The sequence below is a fragment of the Protopterus annectens genome, chromosome 7.part0 (genome assembly GCF_019279795.1).
Source record: "Protopterus annectens isolate FY-2018-M chromosome 7.part0, PAN1.0, whole genome shotgun sequence".
Classification (NCBI taxonomy): Eukaryota; Metazoa; Chordata; order Ceratodontiformes; family Protopteridae; genus Protopterus; species Protopterus annectens.
Genome location: NC_056739.1, coordinates 1562000518 through 1562020007, shown reverse-complemented (window position 1 = coordinate 1562020007; position 19490 = coordinate 1562000518). Strand labels below are relative to the sequence as shown.

Below are 19490 nucleotides of genomic sequence, written 5' to 3'. Positions count from 1 at the left end.
GACACGTTAGCCACAATGAGGAAATACCTCATTATTGGCTAATTTGCCTGTCTGTTAATCTCATGGCATTATCACAAGTGCTAATCAGTATTTTCCAAGTAATAATCATCTTTGATGGCCTGTGCATCAACTTGGTATAGACACCACCCTCAATCACTCTCCCACACACAAAGACAGACTCAAACACACACACACACACACACACACACACACACACACACACACACACACACACACACACACACACACACACACACACACACACAAACACACACACAAAATGTCAGTCCTCATAACTGGCTCTTAATTTAAAGAATATCACAGATGTATTCTTATTTTTCTCCTGTCACTCATAAATCACAGATGATTATAGTCGATAATGCCAGATATTATAGTTGCGTTTTTATTATTGTTCAGAAAGTGCATCATGATGCTACATCTGTTACTCTCTTCATTTGTAAGTGCCTCAGAGTGATATTTAAAAAAATCTACACGGTGTTGTCTGGCCTTGTCCAGAAGCACAAGTATGGCAGAGCACCCCCAACGGACATACTCCCCATCGCTCTCAGTTATCCCTGACTTTAAAGAACATCCCTGACTGTGTCTTATATCTGTCCTGTCTCTTGTAACTGAAGGACCAGTGCAGTCAATCAATACTACCAAGCATTGGAGTTTAATAGTTCTTATTGTTTAGAAAATAGAGCCTGATGCAGGAGCTACTTTTAGCACACGTGACTAAAGTGCTGCTAATGAGGTGCTTCCTGATACAACCATATGGGGTTGGAAGCTTTTTTCATAATTTCTTTTCTATTTATTTATTTTAAGTGACAAGGCTATCCCTGTTGCTAGTACTACTGCAGAGGAGTACAACCCTGCCTCATCGATATGTTGCTTATGGTTCCTAGTGTTTTTTGTGTGATTTAAGGTAATTTTTAACAAATGTCCCTGGTGTCTAGTGTTATCAGCCTATACATCTTTCATCTTTTTTTTCTGCTACAAAACTTGCTGTTCAATTAATTTTTCAAGTGATTTAGAGTAATATTTCAAATCCCTGGTGTCTAGTGATGCCCTCCCTACCTAATCCCCAACTACAACCACCCAGACAGATACGCAGTGTCACATACACACACGCATGCACGCACACAGATACATCACACATGCCCACTCAATTACAAAGCACTTAACCATAACACAATTTCACCCACTGAAAGCAAAGGATGAATATGAACTTTTGACTGAGTTAATTAATTTGAAAGGCCAAGCTAGCTTGTGCAGCTAAGCTATTCTCTGCATCACTTGGCTGCATGACTGAAATGATGTAAGGCACTTCTGGGGGACAGCAAACTCAGAACAGGCTGCTCTCATGGAATGCCTCATTAGCATATAGCTTGGCCAAGGAGACAACCCACCACTGTGATCCTACAGACCATGTAGGATCACTGAGGTGTGGTGGGCCTATCTCTTAATTAGAAAGGGATGTCACCAGCAGTAGCAGCACGTTAGAACTAGATGCCGCGGGTGACCCTTGCTGAATACGGCCCTTTATCCAATTAGTAGCAGTGTTATGGAAAGGGTTATTTTAATGTAAGGTTTAGAGATGAGGTCAGAAACAGGGTTAGGGATATCATGTCTCCTGCATCGCCTTAAGAAAGGCATGTTACCTTAATCCTAACAGTATCAGTTGCAATGCTGGAAAGAGTGACTGAGGTGACATCTGTAAAAGGCAGGACATCTACTAACTAGTGATGAATACTGTTAAATTCTGCAAGATGAGAAGGAAAAAAGGGCCACCTGCAACAGAGAGGGTTGTGGTTGATCAAAATAATCTATGTTGGTGGGGCAAAGGCTTTGTATGCAGGGGTGGCCATGAAAGTGACAGTTAACACAGGATTACCACAAAATATCTGTTTGGAAAGGGACCCAAGGAAAGAAAGTCTACTGTTCCTGTTTGTGTTGTTTACATTGGTTATAGTATGGAATGACAATGAAAAAACTGAAAAGGATGGGTTCGGATATCAAGTCCTCCTTTTTCTAATGACTGCATGAATGTGGGCTCTCAGATGATGGAGATGTTAGCGATCTTGAAAGAAAGACAAACTGGGAAGAAATCAGAAAAGCAAATTCTCCCAAGGTAGTTGGTTGTGATACTGTAGGTAAGACAGAAGAGGAGTGGTGGGTACTGCCCAAGGTTACCTGAGGAGCTAAATATTTATTTTGAGAAAGTCTTCCTCTCCATAAGAGACCACATGAGTAATACTAGGGAAGGAATGCAGAGTTGCCAGTGAGCTGGTAGATAAACAGAGTAAGAGTGAGGGGAGTATCAAGACAAAAACTTTATATATGAGAATGGTAAATAAATAGGATAAATAATAATAACAAAGTGGCAGGCATACCAGTATATACATCAGACATGTAGTGTTGTATGAGTATATACATAAGTCATGCAGTGTTATATGATACCAGTACATGTTGTACACATAATTATGAGGTCTGACTGGACAGCAGCTAAAGTGAATAGGTGGGAAAGAAAATAAAGTCAAACACAGTAGAGTTCATTCATACAGAGGGAGGAGGAAACCCCAGGTCAGCTAAGTGGGCATTTAGGTATGGATGATTGTAAAATGGTTGAATGCATAAAACAGGTAAAGGAAATGAGACTACCTAGGTAGGACTGTAGAAATGTGAAAGAGAAGAGGAACATGAAGATAAAGGGTCTATATTACATGATCGAATGGTCAAATAGTCGAACACGTAATAGTCGACCCGTAATAATCAAACTGCCACAATGTCGAACGGTTCAATGGAGATCTCCATACAGTGCGGAAATGGAAGTTTTCCATTGTCTGTACTGTAGTGTGAACTCAGAGTTGGTATATTTAAGTAGCAGGGGGATGGGGGTGCAGGGGAACTTGCCCCCCCTGCGTAGAGAATTTAAATGGTTTGTTTGGGTGGGTTTTTCTTTTTGTCTTTTCCATTTGACATTGTGGCGGTTCGATTATTACGGGTTGACCATTATGTGTTCTACTATTTGACCATTCAATCAAGTAATATAGACCTGAAAAAGAAGGACCTGTTTAGGGACTGGTGGAATAAAATAGTTCAAAATGTTTGAGGAGTTAAGACGGCAGCTTGGTGCGTGGTAAAGACAATAGTTGCACAATGAAGGATTAGTTAGAAGGAAAACAGAAGCAAAGGGGAAGTAGACAAAATAGGTTTGCAAGTGGATTGGAGGCAGTAATGACTCAGGAGAAGGGACACACTAGAATAATATGTAGGATGTTGGACACAGACATGCCAGCAAAATACCTGGCTAAACGTTAGAAAGTGCTGAGTAAAGAAGAAGGGGTGTCTGAAAAAGGCTGAAACCTGGGATGACAAAATCCTATTGTGCATGGAAGCTGTGGAGTAAGGGTTGGTGAACAACTAGTTGTTGTTGTTGTCTTTCGTCTTTTTCTGGTTAGGGTTCGCCACAGTGGAACTCAGGTCCGCTAATGATTGGCAGTTGATTTTCACAAATGCCGAGGTGCCAGCTCGACGTTCAACCTTCAACGAAGGCACGCCCATTTACGCATGTCTTTCAAACTCCCACCCAACCACAGGGAGGACATGCAGACTCCACACAGAAGGCACTCCCCACACTCCAGCCGGGAATCGAATGGGAGAACCTCTTGCTGTGAGGCAACAATGCTACCGCTGCACCACTGCGGAATACGGTTGGTAAACAACTAGTATGTACGTAAACTTCACTGACAGCATGCTGCATACAGTATAATGCAGAACAAAGGTAAGTAATAAATGTTGGAAATGAGAGAAGAGAATGGGCAGATGCACATGTGGTCAAAGTGAAAGGTAGTACAAAAACATTGCAGTAAGGCAATGCACTTACATAAATCTATAACAGGTAGAGGAAGAACAGAAAAGGAAGCTGTGATTTTTTTTTTTATATCTGACAAGGAGTAAAGTAGTCTAGAGGGAAATAAGCAATGTCAAAAATGATGTGTATATTTAAGAATGAAATGGCTTTGCAATAAAAGGCAGCGTGTTCAAGGAAGGCATGAGCACACAGGTGAGAAATGGCTATGACTAAGTGCTAAGACAAGTAAAATAAGTTAGGGAAGGTACTAAAAGAAAGAATAAGGAATACAAGACAGGGACAGTTGCTGTTGCATACAGCACCCCAAGCAAGTGGGTCAGAAGGATGAAACAGAATATTAGTGGAGGGGCAAACTGAGTGCCCACGATGGAAATAAACAAGAGTGATAGTCTTTAATAGCAGAAAATATTGCAATATTATTGCTGTATGTTATAGTAATAAACTAGATTTTTTTTTACAAAAAGTATGCCATATTACAGGATTGTAAAACCATGTCATTAACACAATTAGGTTACGTAATTGTGCCTTTTTACTTTTAATTAATGATAAACAAAGAATTTAAATTACATTTTGATATATGGAAATTAACTAGAAATGACTGTCTTGAGACAGGCCACTGGCTACAGCAATGATCAAACTGTTAAGTTGATTTTAGACATTTGTTTTAATTTAAAGTATGACAGAGACATACTTTAGACAGCTGCATTTAAATCCAAAACCTAAACTTAATGAACTTGCTGCATATCTGTAAATCAAACGGGACTAGGGCTACCCATTCCAGGGACCTAAACATGGTCTGTGACTTAAATAGGACTTGCTGGAGGTGCAGATTTATCTCCCAATGATCGCTGCATCTTTTGGAACAGGCTACCAATTCATATGAAACACAGCACTTCTATGACACTGCTCAATTGGAGCCTGGATGAGTGGATAGGACATCATAAATTCTTACTAGGGATAGTGCCCACAACCCTCCTGGACATGAGCAGTCATCACTAAATGTAATCTTGGGTACTGACTAGCATTTCTATGGTATTACATTGGGATGAAATAGCTAGGCTTAAAAATGACCTCTGGGTCTATAGCCCAGTAATCTCCTATGATCCTAAGACATCTGACCTGAACAGTTAAGCTTTCTTTAAAAAAAAATATTTTTCCAAGAGAAGCTATGTTACTCACTGCTAAGAAATAAACACGTTTTCTCTCTCTCAGAACTGCCCTTGAGTGAATTTAATTATCAGAAAAATGTGTAGCACTATATGCAGTGTAGCCAGACTAGTGGCTACTGGATTTCCCAAGCTTAGCTGTACCTTTTTACAATTATTTCAGACAGTATAAAGTGTTTGCACTAATGGCTACTTATGGACCACAGCAAGGATCAGTGAATATAATGCCTGGCACTTAGGAGTAGGGGACAATTTCTGCTCTTTCCCAGGTAAGAATGAACTGAAGTTCCCTTGGCTATACAAACGTCAAAGTTTTAACAAGGATTGTTAGTATTCAAGGCAATGTCCCCATTTGATTTCTACAAGCATGAAGCTGAGAACCAAAAGAAAAAAAAACTCTAAAAAAAGCCCCCTGTCAGACTTTTATACATAACATCTAGTTACTGTGTCAACCCACCTTTGCTAAAGTGTAGAAAATAGCTATAATATGTCCCTACTACAGTTCATGGATTGTCAAAAAGGAAAGCTCTTCAGGTTAAGCAAAGACCTATTAAGTATCTATGTAATAACTATTTGGTAAACTGTGACAAACCCATTTGCTAATCTGTAGCAAAGAGCTGTACTAGCTTCTTGCTACAGTTCTTAACTTACTAACTGACTGATTACCATTTGCAACTGTTAATACTAACAGGGGTAGACTTACAACACTTCTAAAGTACTAATCGCGCACCTTAACATCTTATGCTCAGGACAGCTGCACCCTTTGCCCTGCAAATGCTAAGGGAAATAAGTAACTGGGAGCATTAAAACAAAACCACAGCCCGGACAACTGAATACCACCCCAGCACTTTGGGTTAATGGTCCTATACTTTATGAACTAAGAATAAACCAAGGTCCCCTTGAGTGACAAACGCACATAACAGGACAATATCTGGGATCACTAGGACATAGTAAACAATTACTTAAATAGCTGGGAGTTTTACTTTGTGCGAATCATACAGGTATAATGAATATGGTGCAGATCACTGAAGTACCGCACTGCTAACTGCCAGTCAGAGGTGCCTGATTATGCAAGAAATTGTGCTGCAAAAAAATTATAGGTTTTAATCCACACAATAACAGCTGCAGTGATTTATGTAGTATGCTATGTTATGCAAGTTAGTTTTCATATCCGTCCATCCAACACTAACCCCTTTCCCACCATTTAAAAAGCTTTTGCTAGTTATTTTCTTATGTCCAGTCATGACATTCTTTTACGACTATTCTCAAACAAAACATATACTCCAAACTTCAATATGACAGAGCAAAAATGGGAGGGGGGGGTGATCTCCCCTGATGGATCAGCAGTGAGTTGAAGACAAGGTTTTTCTTATCTACCCTCAGCCAGCTGTGGCGGTATGTACTCTACCAGATCCTCTATCAACAGCGGAAGTGTCTATGAATCACGCAAATCTATTTTCCCAATACTTTAAGCATATTTTGCTGGCAATCATATTAGGCAATGAAAGATGTTGAATCAAAATTCATCATGGCATACATCTCTTAGGCTTGGTGCAAATATAGATTATGTTTCTTGCAGTATATACCATTGATTCATGAAACCCAGACAGCATGTTTATATTAGTAGGACAGGGTGAAAAAAATGTATACAGATATTCACAAGGGACATTGAACTGAAAATCAATTTCATATTACAGACATGTAGAAGCTAATTTTGTGATACAGCTGAAGACATGTAGTTAACTAACTCAAGTAGTAGAATCATTTATTAGTTAAATAAATACATTCAGAAATAACCACAGTTAAAATATTCTATTATTTATGATTATGTCATTACCTTCACATGTGTCATTCTGCAATCTGTACCCTATTCTGCAAATTATTTTCCGACACAAGAACGAACCTACTGTGTTAACACATTGCTCAGCAGGTTGGCAGGTGTGTGACTCTATGGCACATTCATCAATATCTGTGGAAAGACATTAAGAACAGTAAGAATATAGAAGTAACCTGTTTAACACTATGGCATACTAGGACGTATTTAATTTGAATCAGACACTCAATGGCTCAGAAACCACAAAATGTCTTGGGAATGCAACTCTGATCAACTCCAGGTCAGTCAAGTAGAGAAATTCTGTAAATCATGCCATTTTTTAATGAAAATAAAGTTCAATGTTTTCTTCCAATAGAACATTTTCTAAAAAAGTCCCACCTGTTCAAACAGCTAATAGAAATGTGAGTGATTATCAACTGTAGTATATTATCTAAACAATAATAATTCCTTCCCTGTGGTGATAAATATCTCTTCAAATATTGCAACACACATGGAACTGCAAAAGTGTTAATCTTTTCTGGAAAACATTAAAACTCTAGTTAGCTCACACAACTGATCAACAAGAAAGTGATGGACTTGAGAAAGTTCGTGCATGCCTTTCAATAGCATGAAGACCTCTACAGCCCATGTCCGGTTTTTAAAGACTGCTGTAATTCAAGTGCTGCTTTAAATTCGGTTAAATGCTTAAAACGCAGTTTTATCAAACTTTCTTGACCTAGAGCTCTGCTACATTAAAGTATTTCAATGTAAGCTAATGTGCATACTCAATGCTATTATTTCAAGTAACTGACATCAACCAATACTTAAAATGTAAAGTTGTGGTATGGTATGATAGATAAAATATCCAAAAGGACTAGAAATCATGGAGAACTTATAAATGCATGGCCCATGCATTTGATGTTATGAGCTTAACCCTATGGATTAAATGTGTCTAGTCATAAACAAAATCTTGCAGAATTTCTACCCCAGCAGATACTATAGCATTACTACACATGGGCATTTTGTGCAACTCAGCATACATGAAACTACATTATTGCAACATATTATACCAGAGGGTGTGTTTGGCAAGTAACAATGTGCAAAAATGTGCAAAAAAGACAAAACAAGTACAAAACATAACAGCAAAATGAACAGCAATACTAATCCCGCCCAAAAAAAGGTATATAAATATCTGTCTTTCCAAAGTGTGTCTGTGTTATGTGTGTGTGTTATGTGTGTGTGTGTGTGTGTGTGTGTGTGTGTGCATGTGTGTGTGTGTGTGTGTGTGTGTGTGTGTGTGTGTGTGTGTGTGTGTGTGTGTGTGTGTGTGTGTGTGTGTGTATGTGTGGCTGTGTGTGTGTGTGTGTGTGTGTGTGTGTGTGTGTGTGTGTGTGTGTGTGTGTGTGTGTGTGTATGTGTGTGTGTGTGTGTGTGTGTGTGTGTATGTATGTCTGTGTGTGTGTGTGTGTGTGTGTGTGTGTGTGTGTGTGTGTGTGTGTGTGTGTGTGTGTGTGTGTGTGTGTGTGTGTGTGTGTGTGTGTGTGTGTGTGTGTGTGTGTGTGTGTGTGTGTGTGTGTGTGTGTATGTGTGTCTGTGTTATGTGTGTGTGTGTGTGTGTGTGTGTGTGTGTGTGTGTGTGTGCATGTGTGTGTGTGTGTGTGTGTGTGTGTGTGTGTGTGTGTGTGTGTGTGTGTGTGTGTGTGTGTGTGTGTGTGTGTGTGTGTGTGTGTGTGTGCGTGTGTATGTGTGGCTGTGTTATGTGTGTGTGTGTGTGCGTATGTGTTTGTAGTAAATGCCACAGTGAATGGATGCAAAAATGCGAACCTACCACCATTCATGAAGACCTAATTTAGAAGTATACCTCTGTTTAGTCTTAAATCAAGGATCTCTTATGATGTAGAGAAGTAAGAAGTAATAATGGTGCAAAACAGGAAGTCTGACGGTAAGGTGGGGCAAACAAACTAGGTGAACCCTGCTTGGATAAAAGAGTTAAATTAGGTTCCATATGAGAGGAATTTTTTGAGTTGGAAACAGAATTTGCGTAATAAAGTTATGATCCTGAGAAGTGATGAGCAATATCCCTTAATTTATGTCATAGGATGGAAAAGCTGTGGTGAGTGCACTGTACTTCATTATGTGACCTTCCAGTCATGGAAACATCATCAGAATGGGACCAACGAAAGTTAGGCAACTGATGAGATCCCAGTGTATATCTGTCACATCATAACACATCTCTCTTAAGTCCCTCCTAACAACATAAGGCACTAATCTCTTCATGTGAGGGGCTACGTCCCGTACACCATGTTTATTTTAATATGATATCACTAGGATTGTATTAACACTGAGGAGCGGGCAACGTTTTGATGAGCTGTATACTTTGATGGGAGAATGACAACCTGTCACATTCCCATTTAGTTCCTTATATGATGCATGCTGCCTTTTTAAAAGACTAATTTTAGTATACTGGTGAGTCACGTGTGGTTTTACTTTTAACAGACTTCCTAATTTTTTTTCATATATTCAGTTATTTGTGATGTATTTTCTTGCAAACTATGAAAGTATAAAATTTACTTCTTTAAAGAGTCCCAGATAAAGTTATTCTAAATGTGTTGTCATTTTAGCACCTCATGACTTACAATTTAATGTTTCACAGCAAAACATATGTACACAAAACGTACAGATTTACTAAGTGAAAACTTGTGAATTAGCAACCTACTTATTTGCTAAAATCTTTAAGCAGCTGGTTTTAAACTACTGCCAAATCCCACCATCTATTTGTTCAAGGCATCAGTGACCCACAAAGTTCCTGCAGCCACAGGTAGTGGATTCAGGATCCTAACACGTACTATGTGAGATAGCGTTTCCGAAGTATGTGAAATAATACTTCCTTACAATTAGCCTTGACTTATCAGCTCCCCACACCCCATCCAGCTGCTGCTCATGTCTCCTTCTGCCTGACCCTTCCTGTCCTTCGTCTTTAATTTCACTTATCCCACTTATACCTCTGACAATGCAGAGTACCCAAGTATCCTTTTCTATATGCCACAGTCTTGAAACTGTTTCTCATATCCCAGTTCTTCACTCCCTTCCTCACCTTTGTTATTTACTACTGAACACTTTCTATCAACCTATTGACGTGGCTACCAGAAATGGATAAGAGTACTCTGGATGTTACCTTACCCATGAGCACAGCCATGGGAGACTACCTTCAACATCATTTGTGTCTACTTAACGAGGTGAGCACCCCAGCACCATGCTAATCAGCTGCTGCTTTTTCTGACTGCAATACATGATCTCAGCAAGGAATTATTACAAAGTTATATATTGTCCTTCCTCAGTATCCAAAGGTCCAGCCATTACCCTGTAATATACGGCTTCCTCAAAAACACTTGCATCTCCTGCTATTTTATTACATTCATTTTATATGCCAGCTATCTCTACAACTTGCAAGAGAGACAATGTCTGGCCAGACACTAACTACTACATCCATGACAAAAAAGTAACTGGATCCATGAGCAGGGATAAACAGTAGTTAATTCAAAAAATTCGAAGTCCATAACTTACTTGAAGAGTTGTTTTTTTTTTTAAAGTAATGGTTGTTTTCTCCAAGAGTTTAAAATCCATAATATAGTTAGAAGTGCTTATTCCACAGGTTTAAAATCCACAAAGTACTTAAAAAGTTGCTGCTTATTCCACAAGTTTAAAATCTACAACGTCCTTAAAAAGTTGCAAGTACAGAAGACACTTTCACCCAGATAGGCTTTATCAGGCAAAAATTGAACAGTGTAACAGGTGCCACTGTTGGTCATTTCCTGTTACCCAAAAGTACATAATGTCACACAACATACAGTTACTGCAAATCTTTATACTGGCTTAATTGTGAAGTGTCTTAACTCAGAATAGCCAGAGAACTAACGTCATCTAATGGTGAGGTACTGTTGCCAGACAGCATGAAAGCAGTGAAATACAGGCAAAAGTCCTTTACTTCACATGTCAAAGGATGCCCAGTGTAATAGTTTAACAGGCACGTGGACTGCAGATGCCATGGGTCACAGTTCTACCTCTATGTTCAAAAGGTACCTCTGTTATTTTAACGAACATTTGATATTTGCTTTGATCTGTCAGGCACCCCATACAACTTTAATTAAATTTTCTTTCAGTTTTTACTTGAGAGAGTTGTTGATGTAGACTGCCTCTGCAAACCTCATTGCTGCTGCTGGTACTGCAAGGAATCACTCTCACTCTTCACTCTCTCATGCTCTCTCTCACGCACACGCACACACACACACACACACACACACACACACACACACACACACACAGTCTTTTTTGCTTTCATGCATGCATTCACTCACAAAAGATAACTCTCATTCTCTCCCAGTCACACAGAAACACACACACACAGTCTCCTCTTCTTTCACACACGCATACATTCTGCTTTCGTGCATGCATTCACTCACACAAGCAGACAGACACACAAACACACACACACACACATGCATACTAAACTTACCATGTAACTAGTTTATTACAGTGAACAGTGTCAGCCTCAATGGAGAAAAGGAAGGATAAAAATTATCTCTATCTTGCAGGTTGCAAGCACCAAAACAAACGGACGAGTGTCAGGTTTAATAATAGCCAATGATGTTCCAAAGAGACAGCCAACAAAGTCCCCTGCGCTTTAGGCAATTGCACAGCTCCAGTAAACCATACCGAACCACAAGATGAGCCAGCAAACTGTGATACTGTGCCAATGACCCTTTATTAAGTCATATAAGTAACAAAGTGTTAGAACAACACAAAGAAACAGGCCAGTTTCGGCTAATGGTATTACATAGCCTTCCTCAGTGTTAAGAACTCATCAAACCATTGTTCATTTTATAATGTCATTCACTAACAAATTAGCTTCCAATTGGTCACATTACAAGTGTTCATTCAATCTTGGTGGGAAAAGCCCTCCCAATTTTTTTCTCCATTGCATCCAAAATGGAATGCCATCCAGCTTTATAGGATCTATTACCCACTATTTTATCTATAATAGCAAATTTAAATGTTGCTGCAGGGTGTTTTAACGAATGTTTGTATAACGCATTATTAGACCTCTTGTTCCTGATGTCACTCATATGTTCCATAATGTGCAATCTAAGGGGTCTGGAGGTTTGTCCCACATAAAATGCCAAGCAATTACATACTGCTTGCAGTTTGTTGCATTCATAACTCATTGAGATGCTGTCAGGACTTGTATGACTGCAGCTATGTGATCACTTTCTCATTCTATCAAAACCACAGGATATGAAAGGCTGTTTTGTAACATGCTATTGTTTATGAGTTGTGAAAAGAGAAAAGCTTATTTTTTTAATTCTTCTTTTTCTCCAAGTTCAAGAATCCTCATTGGTAGCATATTTAGAGGATGAGGTTATGGGGCAAAGTCCACATTACCACTTGCGTCAAAGCCCTCCTGCTGCAACGGCTTCTTAAATTGTGTGTGAAGTTTCATGATGTGAGCTTGTATACTTGAGTTTTTATGTCTTAGTTCCTTTTGTTGTGATGTTTTGAGGAAACTGTATTAATGTTTGTCCTATACCTAGATGATTGTAAAGTAGAGAAGTTTAAACTCGGTGATTTCTGTTTACTGCTGTGTAATTTCACAACCATTGTTTTACACCAGGAATAATGTCAGGATATATTTCCATTTGTGCAGTGGCAATGATTCAGTGTTTTAGGGAATTTCTGCTTTTCATGTTAATGTATCACCATACAGCAGTATACAGAGGTAAGGGAGGCATTGTGGCCTTGTATAAAACAATATAGTTTCTTTTAGCCAGTTGAGCTTGTATTGTCAGGCTGGAACTTTTTTTCTCAACAATCCATGGCAGAACAAATGTTTATAGTATTTGATTTATCATTACGACCATTGTGGACTCACCAGTATCTATTTGTTCAACAGCGTATGTTGACCAGTTACCTTCTGCTCCACACTTAATGTACTGGAATGTACTGGCTTCTATTAATATCTAGGGAGATGAAACCCATACTTTTATGAAATAAAAGCAGACACCTATGAGCAATAAGATGCAATTATATGAAGATTTATTCATTTTCTTATACGCACTATGCAAAATTATTGTCAACGAGCTGTTAATTATAAGGGGGAAATCAAAAATGGGTACAGTTATCACGGCTGTTTTTATTGTAACAGCTGACTGTGGCTCAAGGCTGTTTTTACTGTAACAGCTGACTGTGGCTCAAGGCTGTTTTATTGTTAATCTCTGACTGTGGCTCGAGGCTGTTTTCATTGACAGCTGAGTGTGGCTTGAGGCTGTTTTTTGTTCATTTTTTTGTTGTTGTTTTGGACTTACAAGTTTTGTTACTTTATATTACATAAGTAACTGTAATCTCATTCACTGGCATGAGCACTGTATTTTATACAGTGCAGATGGGTTCATAAAACTCAAAACCAAAGGTCTCTGTCTCATCCTCATAAAGGATTGTTGTTTAAATTCTTACCATAACCATAAATGTCCTTCTCTTTTATATGCTGCAGTATCCATAACATGCGGGTGTCCACCTCTGGTTGACTCGTACTTCTGGCCATTATACCAAAGTTAAACTGCTACTGTGAAGGTATGTGTGACAAGCCGCATCACACAGTGTACGTTGGCCGTAAACAGAAGTTTGGTATAAAGCGGATGTCAGCAAGCACCTACCTCAGAACTGAATGCCGCCAAGCACTAGCCTGAAGAAGTAAGTATACAGAAGGTCAGGCCAGTATCAGGGGGAAAGCCAGGAGGGAGACTATACTGCAGCATATAGAAGAGAAGGACATCTATGGCTATGGTAAGATTTTATACAACTATTCTATGTCCTTCTATTCATATGCTGCAATATCCATAACAGGAGGGAGAATGCCAAAGCGGGATTGGGAGGAGGAGCAGAGACATTTTCCACAAAACCATGCAGAATAGCCCTGGCAAATCCTGCTTTAGACCTGGAAACAATGTCCAACTTACAAGTGTTTAGTAAAGGTATGAACAGATGACCATGCAGCTGCCATCATAATGGAAGCTGTATCCAGTCCTTTAAAGAAAGTCCCAGAGGAAGACACAGTAGTAGTGTGTGCCTTGACTGGAAAAGGAAGATCCTTCCCATAAGCTGTGTAACAGCTTTGGAAATCCAGGAGGAAATAGTTTGGTTGGAAACAAGGAGTCTCAGGGCTCTTGGGTGATAGGAAATACAAAGATCGTCTAATTTACGGATGGACTTGGTTTTGGCCAGGTAGTCTCTCAGCTGTCTGTGCACATCAAAAGTGTGAAGGATCCTCTCACTAGATGATTATGGAGAAGGGAAAAAGGTAGGAAGGTTGGTAGCCTGACTTAGTGATATCTCATTCACCACCTTGGGCATGAACGAAGGATTGGTACAAAGGGATACCCTGTCCTATGGAAGACTGTGAAAGGAGAGTAGGCCATGAGGGCATGAAGTTCAGAAACCTTTCTGGCTGAGGTAATAGCCACCAGGAGGTTGAAGGGAAGAGGTCTTAGCTGGCTCAAATGGAGCTAGAGTAAGCCTTTCAAGCACAAGGTTGTGGTCCCAAGGAGGAAGAATTGGTTTTCTTGGTGGTCTAATATGTAAGACACCTTTCAGGATAAGCTTTACTTCCAACTTGGATGCCAAGGGAGGAGTCAAGGGTAAGCATGCTGAGATGGCAGACAGATGTGCCTTGATAGAAGAGTATGACAAGCCACCCTTTCAGCAGCCCACACAGGTAAGACGGGACTACTGGTGGATCCACCAATAGCGGTTGAAATTTGTTTTTTAGACACCAGACAAAAAACCCTTTCCATTTGGATAGATAAGATTTTCTGGTAGTGGGTTTTCTGGCCTCCTGCAAAACCTGTAGCACATTCTCAGTGTAAAGTTGTCTAATGGGGATCAAAGCCCTATCATCCACAGAGTTAGATTTAGGGTAGATATTTCAGGGTGTATTAGAGTCCCCTTATCCTGTGTGAGAAGGTCCATCCTGTGGGGTAACTTATGGTGATTGCCCTTGGCTAGTTGATAAAAGAAGGGGGGACCAATGCTGTACTGGCCAAAGGGGAGTCACCAGCAAGATTTCTGGTTGTTCTTTCTTAATTTTCAGCAGAACTTTCTGGATCAGAGGGAAGTGGGGAATGCGTACACAAACAGCCCCATCCATGGAAAGGAAAGAGCATCTGCCCTCCATGTTCCAGGGTTTGGGACCCTGAAACAGTACTTGTGAAGTTGTCTGTTCATGGTGGAGGCAAACAGATCTACCTGTGGAGTACTCCATTGATGGCCCAGGTCCTGGAACACATCCCTGTTTAACATCCATTCATGGGAGTACGTCATGGACCTGCTTAATGAATCTGCCGTGACATTTTGAGCTGATGGAATGTACGCGGCCTGCAAAGAAACCTGGCTGAGTTGAGCAATCTCCGAGGCATACAGAGCCAATCTGCATAGGAGGTAGGATTTTGTCCCTCCCTGCTTGTTGATGTACCAGCAGACTGTGGTGTTGTATGTGAACCATCTCAACAATCCTGGTTGGATTTTTGCCTTTGAAGATTTTTAGTGCAAAATTCAGAACCCTCATTTTTTTGACGATGATATGCTCCTTTACCTGGAGCGGAGTCCAAACATCTCTCACCCTCCAGTTCTCTAGAGTTGCACTCCAAGCCTGTGTTTGATGCATCTGTGTACATATCCTGGTTTGGGGAGGAAGGTTGGAGGGGAAAGCCTGTTTTTTTTTGTAACCTGTTATAGCCACCGTTATAACTCCCTTGTTAAAAAGGGCAACAGTGGAACTACATACTCCAAAGGGTGAAGGTGTTGCTTCCCGACTGTCCTCAGGAACCACTGAAACTTCCTTATGTGTAGCTTTGCCAAGTGTATGATGGGAATGGTGGAAGCCATGTAACCAAAGAGTCAAAGGAACTTTCTGGCCATGAGGGATTGAAGTGAGATTATTTCCTGAAAGTAAGTGGTGAAGGACAGCATTTTTTCTGGAGGTAGGCAAGCCATCATTGGAACAGAGAGAATTCTACATCCTAGGAAGACAAGGTCCTGGGAAGGGGTCAGAGTAGATTTCTAAAGATTTAAGGTGAACCCTAGGCTTCTCATAAGGGACATTGTGAAGTGCAGGTGCTCCTGCACCTCCTGGGAGGATGAAACCTGGATAAGGATATGTTCCAGGTAAGGAAAGATTTGGATCCCCTGCATTCTGCAGAAGGTTATAACATAGGCCAAACATTTTGTGAATACTCTGGGACTGTAGATACACCAAATGGCAAAGCACAGAACTGAAGGTGAGAGGAATCCACAGAAAACTGCAGGAATTTCCTGAAACGGGGATGAACAGGAATTTGGAGACAGGCATCTTTTATATCTAAAGACACCATGTATGCCTGAAGCAGAATCAGGGGAAGGAGAGTGGGAAGAGTTAGCATGCAAAAGGAAGGGACCTTTGGAAAGGTGTTCAGCTGGCAGTCAAACAGGCGGCAGAAAAATTCCACTTAATACCTGACGTCCATTTATGGCCAATGTATGCTATGTGATGTGGCTCATTACATGTACCTTCTCAGTAGCAATTTAACTTTGGTATAACGGCCAGACATACGAGTCAACCACAAGCAGACCCCTTCATGTTATGGATACTGCAGCATATGAATAGAAGGACATCTATCAATAAGAATGAATTAGCTAAGTTTGTAGTGCCCTGTCAGTTTTATTGATTTAAAATAATGTATTTTTTCTATGAACCTTAAACTTCTAATTACACATATAATTATATCAGTTAAGATACATTCACAAATAACATCCCTCCACTTGCCCACCATCACACAATAGTATGAGCTTTTCTTATGGCCTATGATAGTCTAATGTCAAAGGTCTCATATGTCACATCATGCAATATTGTTAGCAAAGCAGAGAAGTATCATGCTTAGCCTAGAGTCTACAAAACAGACATCCTAAATACCACAGAAAAATGACACAAGCCAGGTATTCTTAGACTGAATCTGGATCTGAACAGACTAGTGTGTCTTTAACAAGGCAAGTGTGAAAAAAGCATGATGAGGACCAGCAATAGTATGGCTTAAAGTCCTCATGAATTCCTAACCAGTTTTAAAGTATCTGATCATGAAAGTTTCAAATGTCTGCTTTTCAACCTAACTGTATGAGGGAGAAGCATTTAAAATAGGAGGTGTATACCACAAGTACAAGTAAGAAATCACCTACTGGATCCTTACAAACAGACTGATAATATACATTTCTCTTTCTTTTCTTTTTGTACTTGGATAATACACTGAAACAGAAAATACCTATTTCAGGCATATCCATTCATAGCATATTTCAACATGAGCCAGTCTGATCTGAGACAGCAAGGCACAAAAAAATCTCCCTACTTGTACAAAGTACAAAGTAATGCAGATAAGCCATCTGACACCCTTAGTACTTCCCCATACTGGTGCTCCCTCCCCAGTCCAAAGCTGAGGACCAAAAAAAATCTTCCCAATGAGAATGGCAACAAAAATCTTCTTCCAACTACTGTAACAAGTGACTTGCTATTCTTTTCTAACAGAGTGCTCCTAACTGCAAGTGTGAATGCAGCATTTAAATGACCACCACTACTGCACTTGCACAAGTACTGGCACTCGTAATGGCAACTGCTAATCATGTCCCTCCAATAGTATGTACCTGAGGCAGTCATCCGTCTTCACCCCACACTAGTTACAGCTTTGGCATACTTGCCACCTGAGGCACAAATTAAGGCTTATTTTGATGCATTTAATATGCGTGCATGGTCACAAAGAACTGTGCATGAAACAGGTCCTTAAAAGAGTGCACTGTCCAATGCTGCTACTGTTGGCATGACACTAAGCACAGATAATCCCTACTGTTTTTTTGTCAGCCAGTCACTTACCCAATCATGACTCAGTTTAAAGTTTCTTCTGTGAGCACATATATTCTCTTCTGCTTTACCAGGCTTTAGTGTGGCATTCCACTGAATGGTTTAATAAATCTGAAACAAATTCTACTTATTTTATGCCATGTTATCACCTTGGTTAACAACTCAAGCAGTATTATCAAACATGGCTGAAAATATTTCACCACTGTCCCATATTTCTGTTTTCCATAAAGGCCAAAATTCCACAAACTCTGAGTGTGGTCACTGCTTCATTTTTGTAAGAGAACAATTCACTCAATGAGCGTTTTGTGTGATTCGTACTGCATTTCTAGTGTAACAGAATTTCATACCTAGCACTGTAATTATAATTCATTCTATGGAAATCCTGAATAACTCCATCAGTCCTTTGTCTCATATTCATTAATGTCATCCTTGTGCATTTACTGATGGGTATTATCTAAATGTTAAGACAATATGCATATGCTGGGCTCACTTCCTTTATAGACAGTTTTGATGGCATCATTACAAGACCAAAGTTTCAAGATCCTTCACTGAGAAGGGCTACTTTTAAAGAATGTGGTTGCCATGTAACAATCTTGAAACTACAGTGAAAATATATATATATATATATATATATATATATATATATATATATATATACTTTACTGCTGAAATAAATATTGTACCATCAGATTTGGCTCAGCAGATAAAAAAACAGTGATTCCACACTGGACATGACTTTTAGGAGACCCTTAAGTCAAGTGTATTTATTTTTATATAAAACTGGAAAATTAACAGAACCCAACAACTCATGTTGCACAGACATTGCAACCTTCTCTTCCAGCCAAGTTAAATAATGTAATAATGTCCCTAAGTGCTCCGTAGCAAACATGAAGCACAATCAATAATCATTTTAAACATGGCTTTATTAATCATGTCTCACTTATGAATCTAGAAACCTGTAACTAGCCAACAGCAATATCATAGATTACAATTTATACAAGAACATAATTATGTAATTATAGTTATTTAAAAGCTGTTGTACACATCTATAAGAATTTAAAGCTTTCATTTTAAATCCATATTTCATTTGTCCCACTGTTCTAAGCTGTACTTACAGAAACAACTACATTTATCATTACTGTTAATAGGGCACATAAGCTTTCTATAAACATACTCAGAAGTCGCTTTACATTCAGAATGTTTTCCAAGTGGACGGACTCCAAAGCAGCTACTTGTGCTGTCACTGTTATGTATTTCTCAAACTTTGAGTTATACAACTTATGAGAATCTTATATAGGAGCTGCAAAGCAAACACTGGGTAGATAAGGCTAATCATACCACATCTGAACTAAGAAAAGTGGAATACATTTTGTGCACTGTCCCAATTTCCATAAAGTGCTGGCATTCAAATGATGAGTTTGCAAGGCACCTAGCTGCAGCCGAAATTTTGATTTCAGACTGGGTTTTGGCTTCAGTCAAACAGATAAACAGGACATTCAGTACAATGCAAGATTTCTTATCTATGCCAATCAACTCCAATGTCTGTTTTAGGCCACACAAAAAAAAAAATCTGCAAGCTGCATGGTGTGAAGCTCAAGCTCTAGGTCATGTTCTTATCATAAACCTTCTTATCATAATGATGACGATTGAAGATTGTTTCCTATTTTAATTCAGACATCTTCTCTGTTTATTAGTTGACATTCTTTC

At 39.4% G+C, this 19490-nt stretch overlaps 1 protein-coding gene across 3 annotated transcripts in view; it reads right to left on the bottom strand.

Moving 5' to 3' along the window:
* Nucleotides 1-19490, bottom strand: part of FBLN2 (fibulin 2) — a 910922-nt gene that overhangs the window by 263331 nt on the left and 628101 nt on the right. For all 3 annotated transcript variants that reach the window (XM_044078109.1, XM_044078110.1, XM_044078111.1), the window contains exon 10: nt 6878-7009. In XM_044078109.1, coding sequence (XP_043934044.1) covers nt 6878-7009 — 132 coding nt within the window. The remainder of the gene's footprint in view (nt 1-6877; nt 7010-19490) is intronic.